General features: G+C 46.1%; 1 protein-coding gene across 1 annotated transcript in view; it reads left to right on the forward strand.

Annotated features, from left to right (window-relative positions):
• Positions 1–22,881, forward strand: part of LOC309816153 (uncharacterized protein) — a gene marked incomplete at both ends in the record, with an annotated part of 198,396 nt that overhangs the window by 128,062 nt on the left and 47,453 nt on the right. Inside the window, one exon of the mRNA XM_082646810.1 lies at positions 10,469–11,030. Coding sequence (XP_082502936.1) covers positions 10,469–11,030 — 562 coding nt within the window. The remainder of the gene's footprint in view (positions 1–10,468; positions 11,031–22,881) is intronic.

The following is a 22,881-nucleotide window of genomic DNA, read 5'->3' on the forward strand; positions in this document are numbered from 1 at the left end:
CGTCCTATGCAATAAAGGGCATTTTCCAAACCTTTCCTGGAGCTTTTATTTAAGGACATTTTTCTATCTATGCATCTATCTGTCATCTACATCTGTATCTTTCAAGGTTTGTGAACAAGCTTTCACATAAGCACTAGAGACGTCCGCCAGCATTTTCCAGAAGAGGCCTGCAAATTGCTGGGGACTCCTCACAAATAGGGAACGGCCACAACCCCTGCCACACAGACTATGCGCGTGGCCCTCCTGACGTACTCCCACTCTCTCTCTGAATTTCCCAACGTCTGAGATGAGGGTGCTGGCTGGAGGCAATGATCACGTGCAGGCTGAATCTTCTCCAGATTCTGATTCTCTTCCTGGGCATATCGTCCTCAAGCACAGTCTCCATGTCCCTGGCCACACTGATCTCTCTCCTTCAGTCCTTCCCTCCCTCCCTCTCCTGCCTCCCAGTGCAGAGAATACTTTTTTGCATTTGAGACGACATTTATTTTTGGTTCACAGAATTCTCACCTGTTCTACTGTGGCCTCCGTTGTGAACATTCCAAAGCTGAGACTTTTCTGCTTTTCTCCCTCATTTCTGCTGAGTCTTTACCTTCCTAATGCAGTGAACTCACAGTGCCTAGCTGACTGGATGGGGAAAAAGATCCAGGGAGCAAAGAGAAATAATAAAAGAATATATCAGTTAATTTTTCATAGTGTTATCCAACTACATATTTTTAAAATTTTGGAATAATATTAGGAATCTTCTCTTTATAAAAAACTGAATTATCGGGCTTCCCTGGTGGAGCAGTGGTTAAGAATATGCCTGCGAATGCACGGGACATGGGTTCAAGCCCTGGTCTGGGAAGATCCCACGTGCCACGGAGTAACTAAGCCCGCGCGCCACAACTACTGAGCCTGCGCTCTAGAGACTGTGCCACATCTACCGAGCCCACGTGCCACAACTACGGAAGCCTGCATGCCTAGAGCCCATGATCCGGAACAAGAGAAGCCACTGCAATGAGAAGCCCGTGCACCACAGCCAAGAGGAGCCCCCGCTCACTGCAACTAGAGAACGCCCGCTAGCAGCAACAAAGACCCAATGCAGCCCCAAATAAATTAATTAATTTTAAAAAATTGAATTAGTTTCAAGGGTACAATGTATAAAAGTACAATAAAAGCCCCCCTTCATAACCCCCCAACCCCACTCTCAAGATGGAATAGATATGCTGTGATACAATTTATAGTCGTAGTACTCCTCCTCCTCCCACCACATGCGAAATCCTCTGAGCCAGGTGCAGCAGCTTCCTTTCACAATGCTAGGACCCGCCACAAGACACATGATAATCCCTTTGGACATTTCAAGGAGCGGCACCAAGGGAACAGTACCGGGGAAATGCCACTGACAGCTCAGAATATCCATGGCATTTCTAGAGCCTCGGCACTGCTCTCGCTCTGGGAATGAAGGTCCAAAAAGCACATCGGAGAATGTTCATAGTTGTAAACAAGCTCCACCTTTGAAACACGATCTACATAGATCCACATATACAAGCCTGCATGATGGATGAAGCCAAGGTCTCCTCCATGATTTCCCTTCTGACCACCTTATTGTCTCCTCAACCATAAAAGGTGAACTTGAAACTCAGGACCTTGCCTTGTCACCAGAAACATCCAAGCTTGGATCAGTCTTTCTAAGACCAGATACTTGCTCTCTGAACTATTAGAGACTTGTCACATACACACAGGTAGAACAGGATTATTTCTATCTACCTGGGGACATGGAGTCTTTCACATTGCTCCTGATAAAACTCTCACAACAGCAAAACTTTACCTACAAAGGGTTCAAGCTATGACACTCCCAATTTCCACAAACCTCCTCAGCTCTTGTGAGTCACATGCAGCCAATTCCAGGAATTGGAAACATGGTTGTGAGGATGAAACTGACTTTGGGGCTCCCCTTGGATATGGTCTTCCAGACTTACCAAAAGGCCATTAAGAGGAAGGTTTACCCCACCTCAGGGAAACCCGAGGCAGTACTTGCAGTCAAGGGCTGGCCATGGCTTCTGAGCTACATCCAAAAAGAATTTCATACTGTACCTGGATCTGCTGAAGCCATTTCTGACTGTCCGAGAGCCAGCATGTACCGCTCCTCAACTGCCTCCATTGTGGATCATCAGTAGGGCTGTCAGATTTAGTACATAAAAATACAGGATACCCAGTTAACCTTGAACTTCACATGAATAATAAGTCATTATTTTTAGTATAAGTAGATCCTATGAACTATTTGGGGCATACTTATCTTCAAAATGTACTCGTTGTTTTTCAAACATTCATATTTAACTAAACAGCCTATATTTTATCTGTCCACCCTACTCAGCAGAAATGATGGAGGCTCATAGAGATCCAGGAGACGCCTCAGCGCCTCCTCAGCTTTTATTTCTACGTCCTGGACAGCGAGCACGAACCTTCCACTCCGTCATTGGCTAGAATGGAGGATATTCTCTGTTTTAGAGATTTTTCTACTTGTCATTGTTATTATCTTCCTTATTTTAAAGAGATGTTTATTTTTCCCCAAACTTAATAGCTCATCCAAAAGTATTTCAAAGTTCATTAGACAAGGGAAAAACAACATGGTTCTGAAAAGTGAAGGAAACCGCCTGGTGTTTAGTAAAGAAGTAGTAGGGAGATTGAAATAGCCAAACTTAATAAGCAGATCTCTCCAAGCGTATTTTCAGAGCTTGATACGCTCCCACACCCTGAAAATATTATTACATCAAGAATGTAGAACTGCTAACCAAATGTAAGGCTCCCATATGATTCTATCAAACTGAGGATGCTTCTTTACTAAGCAGTGAGCACACTTGCTGCCCCAGGGACCTTGGCAGTTGCAACGTAGGGCTCTTCCCTTTGGGATGGAAACAGCAAGTTTTCCTGTGGTCTACACGCTGGCCCCAAAAATACTACACTCCCAATACTTGTCAACTTTAAGTATTTTCCTACATATCTCCATTTTTCTGTTACTATTTGGGCTACATCCTAGACTTGACACTACATAAATTGCATTCAAGAAGCTATTTTTAAAAGTTGGTAGGAAACCTTAAATCTATGGCTTGCAGTCCCTGGCTTACTTTCATCCAGGTGCATAAGGGTTTTCAAAAGCAGTCAGGTTAGTTACCCCGTATCACAGCCCCACGCTTGTGTCACAGATATAAAAATGGAACATGATATTTAAGGTTTTAGTTGCCAAATCATCAAGCCTCCCAGACAGAGGCAATAGAGCAAAATGATTACAGAGGCATGGATTTTGATTTGCTCCAGTGTCTTGGGCAAGTCACTTGGCCTCTGTATTTATTTGTACTTATCTGCACTTATCTGTCACTTGGGGGTCATAATTGTACCTGGTCCATGGGTACGCTGTACAAATGATCTGTAAAGTAGTTACAAGAAACCGACACAGAGTAAGCACTCCACAGACATTGGCTATTAGCTATTGGAAATAGTTCTCCGTGAAACAGATGACTTTATCAGTGGATGACTCGGTGGGAGACAGTGAATCACAGAATCACAGCATGTTGAAAGTGACCTAGTTCACACTCTTATGTGAAAAAAAGAAAAGTGTGCATGGTTAGAAAATGTCTGAAACTTTACCTAACAAATAGTTCATCATGTTAGCATTGAGGATTAGAATAAATCAGGAAAGGAGGAAAGAAAAACTTGAGTGTAATTCAATTTCTCTATCATTTGTGTTTCTACACTGAGACTCTGAATACACTGGAAGTGCAATTTTTTTTAATGTGGCGGGATAAAGGTTTTCAAGTTTTCCTGATCCATCCATATTATTATCTCAGAATTGCTGGCAGTTCTTGCCATCTTCGTATCTACACCCATGTGAGTCAGTGGGCCATTCTGGACGGAGGAGATAATAGAGCAGAAGTGAAGTGAGAGGAAAGGAGAGACAAGATTTTCTCTTTTCTCTTCAAAGAGGAAAGGTCTTTGGAATGGGAACAACTCACAACCAAACTTTGGGGAAAGGATGTGATGGAAAATGAGACAAACATCCTACCCCTGTGATGAGAAGGATTCCCTGGGCTGGATGGAGGGAGGTCACAGGTGGCTGGACAAGGAAACCAACTAGGGAGAAACACACACAAGTGCAGGGCAAACACCCTGAGGCCACTCAGCCTGACTCCATGCAAACATGTGTCCAGCAGCCAGCCCTTCACCTCTGGCTCCCCAGCAAGACAGGTACCTCGGGCGTGCCAACTCATTCTGAGTCCATTATGCCTGGCCATTCATAAACCGCTGTCTAACGTGTGAGGAATAAACTCTCAATGTTTATGAGGAAACTGGGGAAGGAGATTGAAAGGTTACTTAAACGGAAAAAAAAGAAGTTCAGCAAGGCAGGATGGTAGAGAGACAAGAAAAAGACCTTAAAAGATAGAAAGGATTTGCCAAAGAAGAGAAAGAAAAAGAAATGATTCCAAATGGGTTAACCTGCAGCTAGGAAGTTAAGGAAGATTATTGATGGGTGAAGACTATGGAATAAAGCGAATAAAATTTATCCGAAATTGCTGAGAATATGGTAAGCAGCATGATTATCAAATTATGAATTGGCTGCAATGGCATTCTAGGAGGACACTAGGAAGGGGAAGCAAATGTTCCTGAGATGACAGTAGCAGGGGGAAAGTTGTTTCAGGGGAAGATCAGTCTTGCAGAGTGTGTATCAGAGGAGGGCAAGCGTGAGCAAGCAAGGAAATACTAAGTGTATACGGTTCCTTCACTGAGTGCACCCAGCCCCGCGGTCAGCCTTGAGAACAAGCAGGACTTCAGGTACTAGAGCTACATTTCAGTCATCAAGACTTGAGAAGACACCCTTAACTCAGGTCTTCTCTTCAAACTCCATCTTTCCTTCTTAACCTTCATTTGGCCTCTTCCCTTACCCTCCAGCTGTGGACTGAGGCCACAGAGCAAGATGGGTCACTAGTGTCCTCCATCCCCTGGCGACTGTGGTTCACATCAGTGGAGTACCAATGGCAATAACCAAGTAACAGACACAAGAGTGTATGAAGAAGAAGAGATTCTGATAAGGCTTTCTGTGACAGTGTTGGCCAAGTCGGCTCTATATGGCCGGTATCACGTGAATTATGAGCAGCCTTAGGGGAGAAGTTCTCAGAAGGCAGAGCCTGGCTCTCTAGAGGCTCTGCGTGCTCACAGCCCACTCCAAGACCTCAGTTACAGCTTCGGCCCCCAATATCCCTCCCTCTGCCTGCTCACAGTTTTTGAAGTCTTCTTTCCTCCACATTTCTCTTGAGAGGTGGAGGAGGAAGATGAGCTTCAGGCCAGCTCAGACTCCCCTGGGATCCCAGCAGGATGCCTATCATTAACCTCCCACCTTCTAGGAAGCTCCTAAGATCTTCACATTTGGGGCAGTTCTCATTTCAGCTGTGCTTCAAATTGCTGGCTGGAGACGGCCTGTTGGAAGGTGGCTAAAAGCAAGTAGCAATCCTTCGGGCAGCCTGGCCCTTCTCGACTGTCAGACACCTTCAGGGATATTCTAGGAAATGTTGTTTGTTCTAGAGAAGGGAGGGAAACAATCCAATTGTCCAATAATGCTTGAATGGAAAATAAATGATGCTATATGCATGTGATGAAATAATATCAAACAGTCAAAAATCAAAGACCTAGATCTATATGGATTCACGTGGATAAATCTTGAAAACATAATATTGATTGAAAGAAAATAAGATAAAGAACGTTAGATTGTGATAACAGGTATGTAAGTATTTAAATATTTAAATCAATTCAACATATTGCTTCTATATATATAGATGCAAGAAAATAAACTTTATCCAAAGAACACACTATTTACATTTAATATGCTCATTTATCTAGGAGACCCAAAAGAACCCACAGATAAACTAGCAGGAACTAATAAGACGGTTCAACAAGGCACACACATACAAGATCAATAAATTTTAAAAATCAATCAGGCTCCTCTACACTGGCGATAACAAATTAGAAACTGTAAAAGAAAATAAGAAAAAAAGAAGATCTAAAAATAGTCACAAGAGCCATATAAATTATTTAGAGCTAAGCATACGTAGAAGGCAATATAACTAACAAACTGAGTACGAACAGTTAAACTCCGCCCAACCCAAGGTTAGGAAAAGACTGTTGTTACTTTATGAGAACAGACCCTCTTCTTAAGGAGCAGATCAGTAAGTGAGAGTGAATCAAAGAAACACAGCATTTGAAAAGTCAGCTAGTCCAAGCCTCTTGATCGCACATACAGAAGCTGAAGCCCAGATAGGTTGAGTTACTTGCTAAAGGGCCCAATGTCCTGACTCAAGGACTAGCATTTTTCACTCAGTCGCAAGACACAATCAAATGCAGTACCTTGGAGAGAGATGGGGAAAAAATGAAGAAATCAATTATATAGTTCCTCATCTTTAAGTACAGAAATAGCTGTGACAAAATTACACGTATTGAGGGAAAATTGAAGTGCAGAGTTTAAAATGTCAATAATCCACAGGGAAACTGGAGACCATTTAAAATATTCATATTAAATCTCTCTAGAAAAGACATTAAAAGATGTCCAATCAAAATGTGAATTTTATAATAGACATGGTATGATACAATTTATAATAGATATGGTAGGAACCTTTCCCTTTCACGGGAAAGCATCGGCTGGGAAAAAGGAATTGTTCTTGAAAATGGGGCCTGTGCTACTGCAGACACTGTGCTCACCCTAGGTCCATCGAATGCACTGATGTCAGCACTGAGGTCACAGAATTCCGCTGTGCGCCTGGCAACCTTGCAAACATAACAGCCCTGGTGAGCACTAGGCAGTACTGCTGGTTCACTAAGTGGTACAAGTTTTTCAGCCATTTAGGAGACTTGACTATTTTTGTTTGTATTGAATCATTTCAACGGATTGCCCAAGAGCCAAGAAGGGCCAACCTGTAGGGAAGAGGAGGAGTTGGACATCTCTTGAGGCATCTTCTAAGGGAGACTTCTAGTTGGTACGATGGAACGGCGACAAAAGAGGAAACATCTGGAAAATGAAGAGTCCCAGGAAACTGCCGAGAACGGAGGAGGTATGTGGGGGGCAACTTGTCTGGGGCACATGGGTTTCTGCCAAACTGAAGCTTCTCTAGGAAGCGGGGGACTGAGAACGTGTCACCTGTGAAGCAGGGAGCGAGAGACCTTGTCTCACTGATGCTGCCGTATCTATCCGGAGGGTCCCTGTGGTGTGAGACGGCACAGAACGGCCAGATGCCCCCTGGGAGTTGGGAGGTCAGCTCCGCTGGTCTGAGGACTCTCTCCTGGGGCAGCCGGGCCTGGAGCTTTGTCGGACTCACAGCAGGCTGCATCCTGCTTGCACAGACCTAGAGATGCAGCTTTTCTCAGTCCCCGATTTCTCTCTTATTCTCTTGGATCTTTCCCTGGGGTCATGAGGTGGGGGATGTGAAGGATGCAAGGATGCTGAGAGAGACCCATGAGTTGCTTGGCCTCTTTTACCAAAGTGGAAAGAGAAGCCCCATGAGTTGAAGGCCCTGTTGAAAAATATCTTGACAAGTGGAATGCACTTTGAAAGAAGATTGTTTGTCTAGGGATGGTGTCATATTGAAAGCAAGGAGGATTTATTCCTTCAACAGGAAGAATTTCCCAAAGGAGATCAAGGGAAGGGAAGGGTTTTCCAGAGACTGAGACCACGTGAGCGGGGGTGAGAAATGGCCTCAGGGTCCTGCGGGGAGCTCTGAGAGCCACGGGCCACGTGGTGCCTGCGTGCATTAAATGTAGGCGAGTAGCTTGCCCTGGGAGAGGGGTGGTCACCCCAGAGCTCCAGCTAGAGGCCTCTGCCCCAGATTAGAGCCCAGTAGCTCCTACCAGGCCCAGGGCCCTGGAGACTGTAGGATGGGCCCTGGGAATGGAGCTCTAGACAGCAGGCAGATTTCCAGGCAGTGGCTGGGACAGGCTGGGTAAGGCAATGACTGCCCCTGACCATTCAGAATATTTTGCTCTATGTTCCTGTGTGTGTGTGGGTGTGTGAGTGTGTGTGTGTGTGTGTGTGTGTGTGTGTGGTAGTGCAGAGAAGAGCGAGATGAATGGGGTTAGAGTGCTTACCAGATATAAAGTCTGCGTGGTAAAGTTCTTGTCACCCTGCCTGGACCTGGCTGACACTCGGTGTACGTAAGAGTGTATACAGAATTCTTGTTAGGGGTGTTTTATGAGACAGTAACTCATACACCCATGTACACTCTGATGCAGCAAAAATATCACACACCCCACATATAACTTCCTTATTAAACCACACACAGCACATGGAGGTATATACACGCATCCCTCCTGTACTACGTTCTCATACAACCCACCTGTATCACAATCCTCTCCTCCAACACCAAACGCTGGAGATGAGATATGTATATAGACACTCACACTATATATATAGGACACACAGACACACACACACTATATATATATATATATATATATGTATCTCCACAACTCTCACACAAACACAGCTAACTTCAGCCATCGCTAAATACCTCTGTAAGAACCAGTCACGTGTCATACACACCACACTTGTAACACATTCTTGAGTAATGCCAGACCCGCTTTGTACAAACCACAGTAAACCACAGTCTCAGTAACCCATGTCAGGATTGCCAGAGAAAATATGGGCTATCCAGTTCAATTTGAATTCCAGATAAACAACAAGTAATTTTTCAGTATCAGTATGTCCCAAATATTGTATGGGCCATACTTACACTAAAACTAAGTAAGAACAAATACTGCATGGGAATACTTACACTAAAAAATTATTCTGGGTTTATCTGAAACTGAAATTTAACTGGGTGCCTTGTATTCTTGTTCGCTAAGTCTGGCAACCCTTATATACTTACCACCAGCTGATGTATTATATATTTATTGTAGTTTTGTTTAGTGTGTGTCTTCCCCTACTAGAATGTGCAGCGTTACCAAAGACTACAACAATGGAAGAGTGCCGGATACACAGGAGTAGCTGCTTACTGAATCTTGGTGAATGAATGAATGAACACGCACCATAAATACAAGCCACACCATGTAATGAGGAAACGTTACATGTCCCAGAATTCCTGACTTGTGAACAGAAACCATGCACACAAAGGCCACAGACACAGATAGACACATCTGCACTGTGCTCCCCATGCCAACCCCACACTTACCACAGACTTAACTGATACACATCACTCACTCTTCCCACACACTCACAGTCACCACCGAGGCCTACATTACCAACTAGACAGTGAGAGAATAAGTATTGATTGGAATTAAATCCTGGAGGATCCACTGGGAACCACACTCTCAACTGTGTGTATTCACTGCACCTGACACGTGCCACACACTCAGTAAATATTTGTGGACAGAGGACTGATGAACCCACCCTGAGCCTTTCATTCCTCCCTCAGGAATCTCGAAGTCACAAGAGGATCCCCCTCGGCTTGGATCCACTGTGGTGGCCCAAGGCTGCAGCCCAGGGGCAGTGGAGGTCTCCTCTGCCCCTAAATACTTCTTCTGTACTTCTACTCCGCGCAAGCTCAGCTACGCTGGTAAGGGCGCGGGGCTCCTCAGGTGAGGGGGTGCTTGGCTGTGAGGCAGGAGGCACACAGATCCCAGGGAGGCTGAGAGGAAATCCAGGGTCATCAGAGGTGATGAGGGCTCTGTGGAGGAGCCTGTGCAGGATGGCTGAGCTGTTCCGAGGGCGTGGATGCCAGCTGAGTCTGGGGGGGCGGTGTGAATACTGCTACTACCATGGTGGGGAAGTCAAGGAGCAGGGTCCGGAAATGTCTGGGCTTGAGGTGGAGGGAAGAGGGACCAGATTAAGCATCTTCAGAGGAAAATGTAGGCTTTGTCTTTGCCTTTGCTTCCAGAGAAGGACAGAGTTCTGCATCATACACCTCCAGACTGAGAGCAGGACCATCCAGCTCAGGTCCACACAGCTCACACATACATCTGCCCTCCAGGCACAGCCCTTCTCAGAGCACACATAAACCCCAAGCACCACAGCCCCATTCCACATGTAATGCACCACCGATATTACCAAAATCACACTCCTTGTCATACACGCATCCAGCCGCATCCCTCACATACCACAGCCCTCACCACCATACTCCACACCCCTGTATACAGACACTGCTCCAGTATCCCCCCCACGCACATGAAAAGCCCACAGATGACACCAGATACACCGCTCCATCCTACGGCCAACAGACACCAAGCTCACGACATAGCTACGTCATGCAAATGTCCCTCTCTCGTCTACCACACCTGCTCCCTCAGCTTCCGGCACGGCCCATGCATGTTATTATGGTTTTAATTTCCTTTTTCAGCAATGCGGAGATTTCGAGACACTGCCTGGCCTACAGCACCCCTAGCCCAGGTTCAGGAAGAAGGGGAGACCGCTCCCCCATCACACTGTGTCTCCTCCTCACTCTCTTCACCCTGTAAGGACTATCTGCACCCAGACAAAGAGGAAAGGGGCATGAAAATATACTACATGCAGGTACAAGTGAACAAGGGTGTCGCTGTCTCCTGGAAGACAAAGAAACCCTTGGAGTTGCCTGAAAAGCAGCTGACGATAGAAGAAGTGACCCTTCCTGAGGATGCGTGCACAGTAGGCACTTGCCCCTCTGATGTGTTCACCGAAAGCCTCCTGTCTGACAGTGAGCCCACTGGGGAGGAGAAAGAGTATGAGGAAAGGGCAGAGCCAGGCAGCCCATCAGGGTCACCTGCCGTCGAGGAGAGACCCAGGGCCAAGACACCGGACTGGATGGTGACCATGGAGAACGGCTTCAGGTGCATGGCCTGCTGCCGGGTCTTCCCCACCTTGGAGATCCTCCAGCAGCACGTGAAGGGCGGCGTCCTGCAGGGCTTCAGCTGCCGTGTCTTTCATCTCAACATGGCCCAGTGGATGGGCAATGTGGAATCCGAGAGCACACCTGAGGAGGAGGAGGAGGAGGAAGAGAAGCAAGAAGAAAAGGAGAATGAGGGAGAGCAGCCCACGGGGGAAGGCCCCAGCCCAAAGAGACCCCGCAGGCAGGGTCTTTTCTCTCCTTTGAGTTCCAAACAGCAACTGAGATTCATGGGACAGAAGATCCTGGAGGACGGTGTGGCCGTCCCTTGGAAGAGGTAAGGCTTGAGGCTGGCAGTCTTCTGAGCCTATGTCACGAGGGCCCAGAGGAGTCTAAGGGAAGGGGCCGCACACATGTGCTGGTTTACCTAATGGCTCTGCAGTTGCATCAAATGGGACACACCCAGCACTAACAAAGGCATTGACCTCTGTTGACGTAAACAAGAAGGTGGAGCCTTTTCCTAGGAGTTTTCTCAGGGTCTGCACGATGGACCTCAACTCTTAGAGGACGTACTGCCAGCAGCTCCTTCTCGGCAGAGAGAGCCAGGAGTGGTCTCAAGAGAGGACAGGGGCCCTTGCAGGACCAGAACTTTGAGGTCTGAGAGCCTTGGGCCTGAGCCGAGATCTCACCCTGACCACTGGACCGAGCCTTCTGTGACAAAGGGGAATATGAAAGAGAGTCACGTGGAAATGAGGTCCCCCGAGATATGGAAATGTTCCAGAACCTTCGTTGCGTGGTAGTTGATCTGGAGCCAAGCTCACTGTGGTGTGTGTGGCTCTGAGCATTAAGGCAATGCTGGAGGGTAACCCTGACCAGCAGAGCTTGGAGTGCTTCTTGTCTCTTCCTGTCCTACCTCATTTGTTTTATCCCTTCCAGGGAGAAGAAAGGACCCTCGGGAGAGTAGCAGACAGAATGCCGTGGTCTGAAGGAGGATGAAGGGACCGGCACTCAGTCTAACATCATATGACAATAGAAGCGTCCTATGCAATAAAGGGCATTTTCCAAACCTTTCCTGGAGCTTTTATTTAAGGACATTTTTCTATCTATGCATCTATCTGTCATCTACATCTGTATCTTTCAAGGTTTGTGAACAAGCTTTCACATAAGCACTAGAGACGTCCGCCAGCATTTTCCAGAAGAGGCCTGCAAATTGCTGGGGACTCCTCACAAATAGGGAACGGCCACAACCCCTGCCACACAGACTATGCGCGTGGCCCTCCTGACGTACTCCCACTCTCTCTCTGAATTTCCCAACGTCTGAGATGAGGGTGCTGGCTGGAGGCAATGATCACGTGCAGGCTGAATCTTCTCCAGATTCTGATTCTCTTCCTGGGCATATCGTCCTCAAGCACAGTCTCCATGTCCCTGGCCACACTGATCTCTCTCCTTCAGTCCTTCCCTCCCTCCCTCTCCTGCCTCCCAGTGCAGAGAATACTTTTTTGCATTTGAGACGACATTTATTTTTGGTTCACAGAATTCTCACCTGTTCTACTGTGGCCTCCGTTGTGAACATTCCAAAGCTGAGACTTTTCTGTTTTTCTCCCTCATTTCTGCTGAGTCTTTACCTTCCTAATGCAGTGAACTCACAGAGCCTAGCTGACTGGATGGGGAAAAAGATCCAGGGGGCAAAGAGAAATAATAAAAGAATATATCAGTTAATTTTTCATAGTGTTATCCAACTACATATTTTTAAAATTTTGGAATAATATTAGGAATCTTCTCTTTATAAAAAACTGAATTATCGGGCTTCCCTGGTGGAGCAGTGGTTAAGAATATGCCTGCGAATGCACGGGACATGGGTTCGAGCCCTGGTCTGGGAAGATCCCACGTGCCACGGAGTAACTAAGCCCGCGTGCCACAACTACTGAGCCTGCGCTCTAGAGACTGTGCCACATCTACCGAGCCCACGTGCCACAACTACGGAAGCCTGCATGCCTAGAGCCCATGATCCGGAACAAGAGAAGCCACTGCAATGAGAAGCCCGTGCACCACAGCCAAGAGGAGCCCCCGCTCACTGCAACTAGAGAACGCCCGCTAGCAGCAACAAAGACCCAATGCAGCCCCAAATAAATTAATTAATTTTAAAAAATTGAATTAGTTTCAAGGGTACAATGTATAAAAGTACAATAAAAGACCCCCTTCATAACCCCCCAACCCCACTCTCAAGATGGAATAGATATGCTGTGATACAATTTATAGTCGTAGTACTCCTCCTCCTCCCACCATATGCGAAATCCTCTGAGCCAGGTGCAGCAGCTTCCTTTCACAATGCTAGGACCCGCCACAAGACACATGATAATCCCTTTGGACATTTCAAGGAGCGGCACCAAGGGAACAGTACCGGGGAAATGCCACTGACAGCTCAGAATATCCATGGCATTTCTAGAGCCTCGGCACTGCTCTCGCTCTGGGAATGAAGGTCCAAAAAGCACATCGGAGAATGTTCATAGTTGTAAACAAGCTCCACCTTTGAAACACGATCTACATAGAACCACATATACAAGCCTGCACGATGGATGAAGCCAAGGTCTCCTCCATGATTTCCCTTCTGACCACCTTATTGTCTCCTCAACCATAAAAGGTGAACTTGAAACTCAGGACCTTGCCTTGTCACCAGAAACATCCAAGCTTGGATCAGTCTTTCTAAGACCAGATACTTGCTCTCTGAACTATTAGAGACTTGTCACATACACACAGGTAGAACAGGATTATTTCTATCTACCTGGGGACATGGAGTCTTTCACATTGCTCCTGATAAAACTCTCACAACAGCAAAACTTTACCTACAAAGGGTTCAAGCTATGACACTCCCAATTTCCACAAACCTCCTCAGCTCTTGTGAGTCACATGCAGCCAATTCCAGGAATTGGAAACATGGTTGTGAGGATGAAACTGACTTTGGGGCTCCCCTTGGATATGGTCTTCCAGACTTACCAAAAGGCCATTAAGAGGAAGGTTTACCCCACCTCAGGGAAACCCGAGGCAGTACTTGCAGTCAAGGGCTGGCCATGGCTTCTGAGCTACATCCAAAAAGAATTTCATACTGTACCTGGATCTGCTGAAGCCATTTCTGACTGTCCGAGAGCCAGCATGTACCGCTCCTCAACTGCCTCCATTGTGGATCATCAGTAGGGCTGTCAGATGTAGGACATAAAAATACAGGATACCCAGTTAAACTTGAACTTCACATGAATAATAAGTCATTATTTTTAGTATAAGTAGATCCTATGAACTATTTGGGGCATACTTATCTTCAAAATGTACTCGTTGTTTTTCAAACATTCATATTTAACTAAACAGCCTATATTTTATCTGTCCACCCTACTCAGCAGAAATGATGGAGGCTCATAGAGATCCAGGAGACGCCTCAGCGCCTCCTCAGCTTTTATTTCTACGTCCTGGACAGCGAGCACGAACCTTCCACTCCGTCATTGGCTAGAATGGAGGATATTCTCTGTTTTAGAGATTTTTCTACTTGTCATTGTTATTATCTTCCTTATTTTAAAGAGATGTTTATTTTTCCCCAAACTTAATAGCTCATCCAAAAGTATTTCAAAGTTCATTAGACAAGGGAAAAACAACATGGTTCTGAAAAGTGAAGGAAACCGCCTGGTGTTTAGTAAAGAAGTAGTAGGGAGACTGAAAAAGCCAAACTTAATAAGCAGATCTCTCCAAGGGTATTTTCAGAGCTTGATACGCTCCCACACCCTGAAAATATTATTACATCAAGAATGTAGAACTGCTAACCAAATGTAAGGCTCCCATATGATTCTATCAAACTGAGGATGCTTCTTTACTAAGCAGTGAGCACACTTGCTGCCCCAGGGACCTTGGCAGTTGCAACGTAGGGCTCTTCCCTTTGGGATGGAAACAGCAAGTTTTCCTGTGGTCTACACGCTGGCCCCAAAAATACTACACTCCCAATACTTGTCAACTTTAAGTATTTTCCTACATATCTCCATTTTTCTGTTACTATTTGGGCTACATCCTAGACTTGACACTACATAAATTGCATTCAAGAAGATATTTTTAAAAGTTGGTAGGAAACCTTAAATCTATGGCTTGCAGTCCCTGGCTTACTTTCATCCAGGTGCATAAGGGTTTTCAAAAGCAGTCAGGTTAGTTACCCCGTATCACAGCCCCACGCTTGTGTCACAGATATAAAAATGGAACATGATATTTAAGGTTTTAGTTGCCAAATCATCAAGCCTCCCAGACAGAGGCAATAGAGCAAAATGATTACAGAGGCATGGATTTTGATTTGCTCCAGCGTCTTGGGCAAGTCACTTGGCCTCTGTATTTATTTGTACTTATCTGCACTTATCTGTCACTTGGGGGTCATAATTGTACCTGGTCCATGGGTACGCTGTACAAATGATCTGTAAAGTAGTTACAAGAAACCGACACAGAGTAAGCACTCCACAGACATTGGCTATTAGCTACTGGAAATAGTTCTCCGTGAAACAGATGACTTTATCAGTGGATGACTCGGTGGGAGACAGTGAATCACAGAATCACAGCATGTTGAAAGTGACCTAGTTCACACTCTTATGTGAAAAAAAGAAAAGTGTGCATGGTTAGAAAATGTCTGAAACTTTACCTAACAAATAGTTCATCATGTTAACTTGGAGGATTAGAATAAATCAGGAAAGGAGGAAAGAAAAACTTGAGTGTAATTCAATTTCTCTATCATTTGTGTTTCTACACTGAGACTCTGAATACACTGGAAGTGCAATTTTTTTTAATGTGGCGGGATAAAGGTTTTCAAGTTTTCCTGATCCATCCATATTATTATCTCAGAATTGCTGGCAGTTCTTGCCATCTTCGGATCTACACCCATGTGAGTCAGTGGGCCATTCTGGACGGAGGAGATAATAGAGCAGAAGTGAAGTGAGAGGAAAGGAGAGACAAGATTTTCTCTTTTCTCTTCAAAGAGGAAAGGTCTTTGGAATGGGAACAACTCACAACCAAACTTTGGGGAAAGGATGTGATGGAAAATGAGACAAACATCCTACCCCTGTGATGAGGATTCCCTGGGCTGGATGGAGGGAGGTCACAGGTGGCTGGACAAGGAAACCAACTAGGGAGAAACACACACAAGTGCAGGGCAAACACCCTGAGGCCACTCAGCCTGACTCCATGCAAACATGTGTCCAGCAGCCAGCCCTTCACCTCTGGCTCCCCAGCAAGACAGGTACCTCGGGCGTGCCAACTCATTCTGAGTCCATTATGCCTGGCCATTCATAAACCGCTGTCTAACGTGTGAGGAATAAACTCTCAATGTTTATGAGGAAACTGGGGAAGGAGATTGAAAGGTTACTTAAACGGAAAAAAAAGAAGTTCAGCAAGGCAGGATGGTAGAGAGACAAGAAAAAGACCTTAAAAGATAGAAAGGATTTGCCAAAGAAGAGAAAGAAAAAGAAATGATTCCAAATGGGTTAACCTGCAGCTGGGAAGTTAAGGAAGATTATTGATGGGTGAAGACTATGGAATAAAGCGAATAAAATTTATCCGAAATTGCTGAGAATATGGTAAGCAGCATGATTATCAAATTATGAATTGGCTGCAATGGCATTCTAGGGGGACACTAGGAAGGGGAAGCAAATGTTCCTGAGATGACAGTAGCAGGGGGAAAGTTGTTTCAGGGGAAGATCAGTCTTGCAGAGTGTGTATCAGAGGAGGGCAAGCGTGAGCAAGCAAGGAAATACTAAGTGTATACGGTTCCTTCACTGAGTGCACCCAGCCCCGCGGTCAGCCTTGAGAACAAGCAGGACTTCAGGTACTAGAGCTACATTTCAGTCATCAAGACTTGAGAAGACACCCTTAACTCAGGTCTTCTCTTCAAACTCCATCTTTCCTTCTTAACCTTCATTTGGCCTCTTCCCTTACCCTCCAGCTGTGGACTGAGGCCACAGAGCAAGATGGGTCACTAGTGTCCTCCATCCCCTGGCGACTGTGGTTCACATCAGTGGAGTACCAAAGGCAATAACCAAGTAACAGACACAAGAGTGTATGAAGAAGAAGAGATTCTGATAAGGCTTTCTGTGACAGTGTGGGCCAAGTCGGCTCTATATGGCCGGTATCACGTGAATTATGAGCAGCCTTAGGGGAGAAGTTCTCAGAAGGCAGAGCCTGGCTCTCTAGAGGCTCTGCGTGCTCACAGCCCACTCCAAGACCTCAGTTACAGCTTCGGCCCCCAATATCCCTCCCTCTGCCTGCTCACAGTTTTTGAAGTCTTCTTTCCTCCACATTTCTCTTGAGAGGTGGAGGAGGAAGATGAGCTTCAGGCCAGCTCAGACTCCCCTGGGATCCCAGCAGGATGCCTATCATTAACCTCCCACCTACTAGGAAGCTCCTAAGATCTTCACATTTGGGGCAGTTCTCATTTCAGCTGTGCTTCAAATTGCTGGCTGGAGACGGCCTGTTGGAAGGTGGCTAAAAGCAAGTAGCAATCCTTCGGGCAGCCTGGCCCTTCTCGACTCTCAGACACCTTCAGGGATATTCTAAGAAATGTTGTTTGTTCTAGAGAAGGGAGGGAAACAATCCAATTGTCCAATAATGCTTGAATGGAAAATAAATGATGCTATATGCATGTGATCAAATAATATCAAACAGTCAAAAATCAAAGACCTAGATCTATATGGATTCACATGGATAAATCTTGAAAACATAATATTGATTGAAAGAAAATAAGATAAAGAACGTTAGATTGTGATAACAGGTATATAAGTATTTAAATATTTAAATCAATTCAACATATTGCTTCTATATATATAGATGCAAGAAAATAAACTTTATCCAAAGAACACACTATTTACATTTAATATGCTCATTTATCTAGGAGACCCAAAAGAACCCACAGATAAACTAGCAGGAACTAATAAGACGGTTCAACAAGGCACACACATACAAGATCAATAAATTTTAAAAATCAATCAGGCTCCTCTACACTGGCGATAACAAATTAGAAACTGTAAAAGAAAATAAGAAAAAAAGAAGATCTAAAAATAGTCACAAGAGCCATATAAATTATTTAGAGCTAAGCATACGTAGAAGGCAATATATCTAACAAACTGAGTACGAACAGTTAAACTCCGCCCAACCCAAGGTTAGGAAAAGACTGTTGTTACTTTATGAGAACAGACCCTCTTCTTAAGGAGCAGATCAGTAAGTGAGAGTGAATCAAAGAAACACAGCATTTGAAAAGTCAGCTAGTCCAAGCCTCTTGATCGCACATACAGAAGCTGAAGCCCAGATAGGTTGAGTTACTTGCTAAAGGGCCCAATGTCCTGACTCAAGGACTAGCATTTTTCACTCAGTCGCAAGACACAATCAAATGCAGTACCTTGGAGAGAGATGGGGAAAAAATGAAGAAATCAATTATATAGTTCCTCATCTTTAAGTACAGAAATAGCTGTGACAAAATTACACGTATTGAGGGAAAATTGAAGTGCAGAGTTTAAAATGTCAATAATCCACAGGGAAACTGGAGACCATTTAAAATATTCATATTAAATCTCTCTAGAAAAGACATTAAAAGATGTCCAATCAAAATGTGAATTTTATAATAGACATGGTATGATACAATTTATAATAGATATGGTAAGAACCTTTCCCTTTCACGGGAAAGCATTGGCTGGGAAAAAGGAATTGTTCTTGAAAATGGGGCCTGTGCTACTGCAGACACTGTGCTCACCCTAGGTCCATCGAATGCACTGATGTCAGCACTGAGGTCACAGAATTCCGCTGTGCGCCTGGCAACCTTGCAAACATAACAGCCCTGGTGAGCACTAGGCAGTACTGCTGGTTCACTAAGTGGTACAAGTTTTTCAGCCATTTAGGAGACTTGACTATTTTTGTTTGTATTGAATCATTTCAACGGATTGCCCAAGAGCCAAGAAGGGCCAACCTGTAGGGAAGAGGAGGAGTTGGACATCTCTTGAGGCATCTTCTAAGGGAGACTTCTAGTTGGTACGATGGAACGGCGACAAAAGAGGAAACATCTGGAAAATGAAGAGTCCCAGGAAACTGCCGAGAACGGAGGAGGTATGTGGGGGGCAACTTGTCTGGGGCACATGGGTTTCTGCCAAACTGAAGCTTCTCTAGGAAGCGGGGGACTGAGAACGTGTCACCTGTGAAGCAGGGAGCGAGAGACCTTGTCTCACTGATGCTGCCGTATCTATCTGGAGGGCCCCTGTGGTGTGAGACGGCACAGAACGGCCAGATGCCCCCTGGGAGTTGGGAGGTCAGCTCCGCTGGTCTGAGGACTCTCTCCTGGGGCAGCCGGGCCTGGAGCTTTGTCGGACTCACAGCAGGCTGCATCCTGCTTGCACAGACCTAGAGGTGCAGCTTTTCTCAGTCCCCGATTTCTCTCTTATTCTCTTGGATCTTTCCCTGGGGTCATGAGGTGGGGGATGTGAAGGATGCAAGGATGCTGAGAGAGACCCATGAGTTGCTTGGCCTCTTTTACCAAAGTGGAAAGAGAAGCCCCATGAGTTGAAGGCCCTGTTGAAAAATATCTTGACAAGTGGAATGCACTTTGAAAGAAGATTGTTTGTCTAGGGATGGTGTCATATTGAAAGCAAGGAGGATTTATTCCTTCAACAGGAAGAATTTCCCAAAGGAGATCAAGGGAAGGGAAGGGTTTTCCAGAGACTGAGACCACGTGAGCGGGGGTGAGAAATGGCCTCAGGGTCCTGCGGGGAGCTCTGAGAGCCACGGGCCACGTGGTGCCTGCGTGCATTAAATGTAGGCGAGTAGCTTGCCCTGGGAGAGGGGTGGTCACCCCAGAGCTCCAGCTAGAGGCATCTGCCCCAGATTAGAGCCCAGTAGCTCCTACCAGGCCCAGGGCCCTGGAGACTGTAGGATGGGCCCTGGGAATGGAGCTCTAGACAGCAGGCAGATTTCCAGGCAGTGGCTGGGACAGGCTGGGGAAGGCAATGACTGCCCCTGACCATTCAGAATATTTTGCTCTATGTTCCTGTGTGTGTGTGGGTGTGTGAGTGTGTGTGTGTGTGTGTGTGTGTGTGTGTGTGTGTGTGTGTGGTAGTGCAGAGAAGAGCGAGATGAATGGGGTTAGAGTGCTTACCAGATATAAAGTCTGCGTGGTAAAGTTCTTGTCACCCTGCCTGGACCTGGCTGACACTCGGTGTACGTAAGAGTGTATACAGAATTCTTGTTAGGGGTGTTTTATGAGACAGTAACTCATACACCCATGTACACTCTGATGCAGCAAAAATATCACACACCCCACATATAACTTCCTTATTAAACCACACACAGCACATGGAGGTATATACACGCATCCCTCCTGTACTACGTTCTCATACAACCCACCTGTATCACAATCCTCTCCTCCAACACCAAACGCTGGAGATGAGATATGTATATAGACACTCACACTATATATATAGGACACACAGACACACACACACTATATATATATATATATATATATATGTATCTCCACAACTCTCACACAAACACAGCTAACTTCAGCCATCGCTAAATACCTCTGTAAGAACCAGTCACGTGTCATACACACCACACTTGTAACACATTCTTGAGTAATGCCAGACCCGCTTTGTACAAACCACAGTAAACCACAGTCTCAGTAACCCATGTCAGGATTGCCAGAGAAAATATGGGCTATCCAGTTCAATTTGAATTCCAGATAAACAACAAGTAATTTTTCAGTATCAGTATGTCCCAAATATTGTATGGGCCATACTTACACTAAAACTAAGTAAGAACAAATACTGCATGGGAATACTTACACTAAAAAATTATTCTGGGTTTATCTGAAACTGAAATTTAACTGGGTGCCTTGTATTCTTGTTCGCTAAGTCTGGCAACCCTTATATACTTACCACCAGCTGATGTATTATATATTTATTGTAGTTTTGTTTAGTGTGTGTCTTCCCCTACTAGAATGTGCAGCGTTACCAAAGACTACAACAATGGAAGAGTGCCGGATACACAGGAGTAGCTGCTTACTGAATCTTGGTGAATGAATGAATGAACACGCACCATAAATACAAGCCACACCATGTAATGAGGAAACGTTACATGTCCCAGAATTCCTGACATGTGAACAGAAAAAATGCACACAAAGGCCACAGACACAGATAGACACATCTGCACTGTGCTCCCCATGCCAACCCCACACATACCACAGACTTAACTGATACACATCACTCACTCTTCCCACACACTCACAGTCACCACCGAGGCCTACATTACCAACTAGACAGTGAGAGAATAAGTATTGATTGGAATTAAATCCTGGAGGATCCACTGGGAACCACACTCTCAACTGTGTGTATTCACTGCACCTGACACGTGCCACACACTCAGTAAATATTTGTGGACAGAGGACTGATGAACCCACCCTGAGCCTTTCATTCCTCCCTCAGGAATCTCGAAGTCACAAGAGGATCCCCCTCGGCTTGGATCCACTGTGGTGGCCCAAGGCTGCAGCCCAGGGGCAGTGGAGGTCTCCTCTGCCCCTAAATACTTCTTCTGTACTTCTACTCCGCGCAAGCTCAGCTACGCTGGTAAGGGCGCGGGGCTCCTCAGGTGAGGGGGTGCTTGGCTGTGAGGCAGGAGGCACACAGATCCCAGGGAGGCTGAGAGGAAATCCAGGGTCATCAGAGGTGATGAGGGCTCTGTGGAGGAGCCTGTGCAGGATGGCTGAGCTGTTCCGAGGGCGTGGATGCCAGCTGAGTCTGGGGGGGCGGTGTGAATACTGCTACTACCATGGTGGGGAAGTCAAGGAGCAGGGTCCGGAAATGTCTGGGCTTGAGGTGGAGGGAAGAGGGACCAGATTAAGCATCTTCAGAGGAAAATGTAGGCTTTGTCTTTGCCTTTGCTTCCAGAGAAGGACAGAGTTCTGCATCATACACCTCCAGACTGAGAGCAGGACCATCCAGCTCAGGTCCACACAGCTCACACATACATCTGCCCTCCAGGCACAGCCCTTCTCAGAGCACACATAAACCCCAAGCACCACAGCCCCATTCCACATGTAATGCACCACCGATATTACCAAAATCACACTCCTTGTCATACACGCATCCAGCCGCATCCCTCACATACCACAGCCCTCACCACCATACTCCACACCCCTGTATACAGACACCGCTCCAGTATCCCCCCCACGCACATGAAAAGCCCACAGATGACACCAGATACACCGCTCCATCCTACGGCCAACAGACACCAAGCTCACGACATAGCTACGTCATGCAAATGTCCCTCTCTCGTCTACCACACCTGCTCCCTCAGCTTCCGGCACGGCCCATGCATGTTATTATGGTTTTAATTTCCTTTTTCAGCAATGCGGAGATTTCGAGACACTGCCTGGCCTACAGCACCCCTAGCCCAGGTTCAGGAAGAAGGGGAGACCGCTCCCCCATCACACTGTGTCTCCTCCTCACTCTCTTCACCCTGTAAGGACTATCTGCACCCAGACAAAGAGGAAAGGGGCATGAAAATATACTACATGCAGGTACAAGTGAACAAGGGTGTCGCTGTCTCCTGGAAGACAAAGAAACCCTTGGAGTTGCCTGAAAAGCAGCTGACGATAGAAGAAGTGACCCTTCCTGAGGATGCGTGCACAGTAGGCACTTGCCCCTCTGATGTGTTCACCGAAAGCCTCCTGTCTGACAGTGAGCCCACTGGGGAGGAGAAAGAGTATGAGGAAAGGGCAGAGCCAGGCAGCCCATCAGGGTCACCTGCCGTCGAGGAGAGACCCAGGGCCAAGACACCGGACTGGATGGTGACCATGGAGACCGGCTTCAGGTGCATGGCCTGCTGCCGGGTCTTCCCCACCTTGGAGATCCTCCAGCAGCACGTGAAGGGCGGCGTCCTGCAGGGCTTCAGCTGCCGTGTCTTTCATCTCAACATGGCCCAGTGGATGGGCAATGTGGAATCCGAGAGCACACCTGAGGAGGAGGAGGAGGAGGAGGAAGAGAAGCAAGAAGAAAAGGAGAATGAGGGAGAGCAGCCC

The sequence above is a fragment of the Mesoplodon mirus genome (assembly GCF_964341445.2).
Source record: "Mesoplodon mirus genome assembly, contig: SUPER_14_unloc_4, whole genome shotgun sequence".
In the NCBI taxonomy this organism is placed as follows: domain Eukaryota; kingdom Metazoa; phylum Chordata; class Mammalia; order Artiodactyla; family Ziphiidae; genus Mesoplodon; species Mesoplodon mirus.